The sequence below is a fragment of the Hipposideros armiger genome, unplaced genomic scaffold, assembly GCF_001890085.2.
Source record: "Hipposideros armiger isolate ML-2016 unplaced genomic scaffold, ASM189008v1 scaffold_881, whole genome shotgun sequence".
Lineage (NCBI taxonomy): Eukaryota > Metazoa > Chordata > Mammalia > Chiroptera > Hipposideridae > Hipposideros > Hipposideros armiger.
Window position 1 is genome coordinate 592,301 of NW_017732231.1, and position 5,202 is coordinate 597,502.

A 5,202-nucleotide genomic window follows, 5' to 3' on the forward strand; every position below is an offset into this window, starting at 1 on the left:
TCTCTCTCTCTCTCTCTCTCTCTCTCTCTCTCTCTCTCTCCCTCCCTCCCTCCCTCTTTCTCTCTGTGTGTGTTTCTTTTCTGATCTGCCCACGTCCTAAACTTGGCTATTGTCCAAACTATAGACCAATTATGCCTTATATTATCTGGGCGATCTTAGACAAATCTCTCTACTTCCCCGAACCTCAGTTTTCATGATAATGAAAATGTGTACCCCAAGAGGGTTAGCCAAGACAATGTACATGAAAGTGCCTTGTAGACACTGAGTGGCAAGTGTAAGCCACCTCCGTCAAGCTTCATTATAACCCTGTGAGGTAGCGATCATCTTTATTCCACTTCACGGATAAGGAGTGCAAAGGAGTACTTGCATAACACAGTGCAGAAAGTTACCTGCCCAAGGTCACCCAAGACTATAGGTTGGCAAATCTGGAGGGAGACGGGAACTAATCATGACCCTCTCACTCTTTTCACTATGCGGTAATGCTTGTAGGTTTTAAGCAATTCCTTCCTCTGTGCATAAAATATTAGGATATAATACTTGGAGCCTTGGAGCCCCCCAAGAAACCCAAGTCACGGCGGGAACACAGGCGCCGCTGCTGACGCCTGCTAGGGAGCGCGGAGCTCCCCCTAGCGCCCACACTTGGCTCTGCACCCAGATTTTGGTGGCTTCCCTGGCTGGGTTTAGAAACCTTAATCTGGTGGGACATTGCCATCTAGCGTCCGCCATGCTAATTCTAGGTAAACTGGGTTCTGTTCTCTGGAGGAGGAAGCCAGGGATGGAACAGAGGAAGACACTCACATTAGACCATCAGGGTGGGAGCAGGAGGAACTGGAGTTTTTGTAACACTGGATTTGCTTCACGGGAATCATTCTCTTCGCAAATACGAAGCAACAGTTGGAGGACGACACATGCACTAGAAGGGAAGCACAAAAACGGTTTACATCCATTTCTCAACCTAGACTCCGTTCCTCTCTTTCAGGATGGTTTTAACAACAACAACAACAACAACAAAACCCTTCCAGGACAGGCCCCGGCTTTGGGACCGCGTCCTGAGGTCCTTGGTGCAGCGCGGTCTCATCAGTTACCTAGTTCTGTATTTAGGCCAAGAGTCAGGACACTGGGGTTCAGACCCCAGCTCCCCACAACCCAGCTGGTAGCCTTGATCAAGGTGAACCCTCACCTGGGCCCCAGATTTCCCATCTGTAAAATAAGACTTTTTAGACTGATTTCTAACGTCTCTTCCAGTTCTGACATCCCGCCACGAGTGTGTGGCTCTGCCCCAGTATTGGGTCCAAGGGCTCTGGATCCCATACCCGGGGGTGTAGTGAGTCTGGTGCATGCAAGACAGCTATGGTCCCAAAACCTGGGGCAGGATTAGAAACTGTTCAAGGAGTTCAGACTGACAAAATGATAAGAAAAGCACTTCAGGAACTAGCCAGCTCCCTGACTCGCTCTAGAATGCCCTCTTCCCCTCTCAGCTCTGTCCTGACCCCCAACCCCCAATCTGCCAGTTTGTACAGCCCCTCCCACACCCCACCCTCAAAAGATTTGCATTCTAAATCCTGGCACCTTCGTCTTGGTTTCACTGTTTACAAAGTCCCTTTCGAGTGTTTAGTATCAGGTCAGTATTCTCGCAACAGCTCCAGAAGGTAGGGATTTATCAACCCCGCCTGACTGATGGAGAAACCAGAGTTTGCAAGGTAAAGTGACTTGCCTAAGCTTAGCCAACTGTACCAGCCCTGGGCCCGTGACTTCGTACTCTACCCATTATCTGTTACTTGGTGGAGGCAAAACGCAGTCCCCTGTCTGGACCTCAGGCCTCCCAGCTTGGCCTAATAACCTCACAGCTGCCCTCCATCATTCTGCAGGGACTGGGGGAGGCAAGGCCTCCTTTTGCTGAAGCTGGCAGCTCAGTTTTCTGTGTTTGCCCAGACTCGTGGTTCTCCTACTGGTCCTCTGCCCCCATCCCATCCGCGTCCTCCATTCCTCCTCTACAGGAAGAATTCTTCCTGGAGCTGGGGAGACGGAGGCAGTGAGTTCAGGGTGAGCCCTGCCCCCTAGCCCCAGAGCACCTGACTGCATTTCTGCCCTCCCCAAAGAGGAACAAAGGGGCCCCAGCTTCACTTACTGCTCCTGCTGTCCACATCCTGCAGCCACAACCCCGCCACCAGCAGGCACACCAGGGCCACGGTGATGAGCTTCATTGTGGGTTTTCTGCCTCAGGACTCCCTGGAGTGGTCTTGATGAGTCTGGTGAAGCTAAGAGCTGTCCCTTGGCCCATCCTGCAGTGCCCAGGGCTTTTATAGGACAGTGCGTGGGATTTCCAAGGCCCTGGGGCAGAGGTGGGGAAGTCACCGGGAGAAGAGATGTTACTCACATCCAGCGACCACATAGCAAACGCCTCACCCTACCTCACCAGGTGGGGAGGGGTGTGCAGATATGTGGAAACTCCACATACCCGTCTCCCTAACCCCAAGTGCAGAAGCAGATAAGGATCTTGAAAAAAATGAGTAGGAGCTGTCCCGCTGAGTGAGAAGGGCAGAAAGGCGAGTGAGAGGAAGGGGACGATTTGTGGCTTCTCTGATTCCACATCTTTCCATCCAGGGACGCAACCACTGTCCCTGGAACATGGCGAAGCTGAAGAGCTCTGGACCAGGACTGAGACACACCTGTGTTTGAATCCCAGTTCTGCAAATTAGCAAGTTGTGTAAGCTCACCTAGGTGACATATCCGCTGCAAAATGGAAATAGTAACACGTGCCTCACAGGTGTGCAATGAGAATGAAAGAAGATCTGCTGTGTCAAGTGCCTGGCCCAGAGAGTTCCAATCTCACCTTTTTCCATTACTCAACACTTTCCAACAACTTCCTTTGCTCTAGACCCGAAGTTTGCCCCAGGGAAGAAAATGAGATGCTGTGATTGACGTCCAGCCACTGTACGATGACTCACAGATAAAAAGGTAAAAGCCATCCAGTGTAATCACAGCCGTAGACAGCCCTGTAAAAGGCACAGAGGACTGAAAGCTTCCCAAGCACATCAGAGAGGCTCCCAGGGGAATGACCTCAAGCAGAGAGCTGGATGGAAAGGGGCATGCCAACAGAGGAAGGGGCTTGTGTACAGACAGTGCGGCAGGAAAGAGCACGTTCATTCAGAGATGCCAGGTAGAGCTGGGGTGTGACTGTAAGGAGAGTGACGGAAGTGAGGGAATGACTGGAAAGAGATGTGACTGAGTGGCCAGGTCATGAAGCCATAGTGTGCGGTGCTTGCCATCAGTAGGGTATAGTAGGTGCTCAAGAAAGAGTAGCGGGGCCGAATCTGCGTATTAAAATTATGAGGCCACCGTACATTATATAATCTCAGAGGGTTGGCTAGGCGGATCTATTTTGAGTGTATGCTCTCTTGCTCACAAGCCTGCAGTGGCTTCCCATCGTCAAGTGGATGAAGCCCAAGCTGCTCACCTGGACAGTCACGGCTCGTCATGTTAGAGCTCCACAGATTCCTGCACATTTGAATACTTGCAGTTCCCTGAACATGCCACATGCTTTTCTACCTCCAGGGTTTTGCTTCTGCTGGACCCTCCTCACTGTCTCCCTCTGTGAACTTTCTGCCCATTTCCAATGCCTTTGTCTCCTTAAAGACCCTTCTGCTATTCCCAGCAGATAGGCATTCAGCCGCTTTTGAAGTCTCCCCAGTGCCTGGATCTCCTCCATGAAGGTTTTAGATGCTGCAACCCCTCCGCTCTGTGTATTTTTCAGACGAACACCTGGGCGGGAGTCCTGGTGTGTCCGAGCTGAAAGGGCTGGAACACCATCTGCACATGTGGCTCTTCAAGTTTCCTTTTGAAAAAAGGCCTCGGTCTCATTTCAGAATCAGAATCAAAACATATGTGCCTATGAGGTCTGACAATTAAGTTTGCAAACTTGTTGCAATGATATTGCTAACTTTTCTTTATATCAGAGGGATTATTCATTATGAATTTATACCAACTGAACAAAGTTAACCAGGTTTACTATTGGGTTGTCAGAAAAGTCATGACGTATTTTTTCTATGTTTTTTGTTGCAAAAATGTGTCATGGCTTTTCCGACAACCCAATATTTGGAAGTGCTGAAAAGGCTGCCTCAAAAAGTTAGATGACCTGAACTTTTTACCTACAACTCATGGCTCTTGCATCATGACAATGCACCAGCTCACACAGCACTGTCTGTGAGGGAGTTTGTAGCCAGTAAACAAATAAACTATTGGAACACCCTCCCTACTCACCTGATTTGGCCCCCAATGACTTCTTTCTTTACCTGAAAATAAAGGAAATATTGAAAGGGAGACATTTTGATGACATTCAGGACATCAAGATAATACAATGGCAGCTCTGATGGCCTTCCAGAAACACAGTTTCAAAATTGCTTTGAAGGGTGGACTAGTTGCTGGCGTTGCTGCATAGCTCCCCAAGGGGTACTTTGAAGGTGCCCATAGTGATATTCAGCAATGAGGTATGTAGCACGTTTTCTAGAATGAGTTCGTGAACTTAATTGTCAGACAGCGTATATGTGTCTGAGAAAAAAACTCCAGGTATTCAGGCCCCAAGGAGATAAGAGTCATGTATCTGGTATAGTCCCCTCAAATTACAGATGGGAAAATAGGAGTCTCAGACAGAGGAATCTGACTTCCCAAGGTCATACTGAAAATTCATTGCAGAGATGGGATTATGGACAGTCAGGTCTTCTGGCCATCTGACCTCCACATCCGTCAGTTCCCATTCATCTCACCAGCTGCTGCCTTCCACCCAAAAAGCATCTGAAGTAGTACAAATAACTAACCCACTGTTGTTGCTCTCCTAATCTCTTTGTCCTTGCCGACTGACACATTTTTATTCCTTTACTGTCATTTTAGTGGGGTTTCAGGAGAGAAAGGAGGTAAAGATATGTGGTCAATATGCTGAATGTCACCGTCGGTCTTTTTGACTCACATGGGACACGGAGAGGGAAGACATGGCCACCCAGGAAATTCTTTATACTTTCCCTCCTTTGGAGATGCAGCCCGGCCCACTCAAGAAGGGAACGGGGCTGCCCCTTCAGAAACTCACTTCCCCTCCGCCCCTCGCTGTGGTCACCATGAGCCCAGGACTGGAAAAGAGGGAATGGAAAGATTAGTCATGACTTCCCGTTCCTGGCTTCCTCGGCACCAGGAAGGAACTGACTGGAGGTT

At 49.3% G+C, this 5,202-nt stretch overlaps 1 protein-coding gene across 1 annotated transcript in view; it reads right to left on the bottom strand.

Moving 5' to 3' along the window:
- The window catches only part of CCL1 (C-C motif chemokine ligand 1), a 2,761-nt gene extending 522 nt beyond the window's left edge, over nucleotides 1-2,239 (bottom strand). Inside the window, exons 1-2 of the mRNA XM_019630042.1 lie at nucleotides 2,129-2,239; nucleotides 799-913 (exon numbers count right to left, since the gene is read on the bottom strand). Of these exons, the coding sequence (XP_019485587.1) occupies nucleotides 799-913; nucleotides 2,129-2,204 (191 nt within the window). The 5' untranslated portion in view covers nucleotides 2,205-2,239. The remainder of the gene's footprint in view (nucleotides 1-798; nucleotides 914-2,128) is intronic.
- Nucleotides 2,240-5,202: the final 2,963 nt, after the last annotated feature.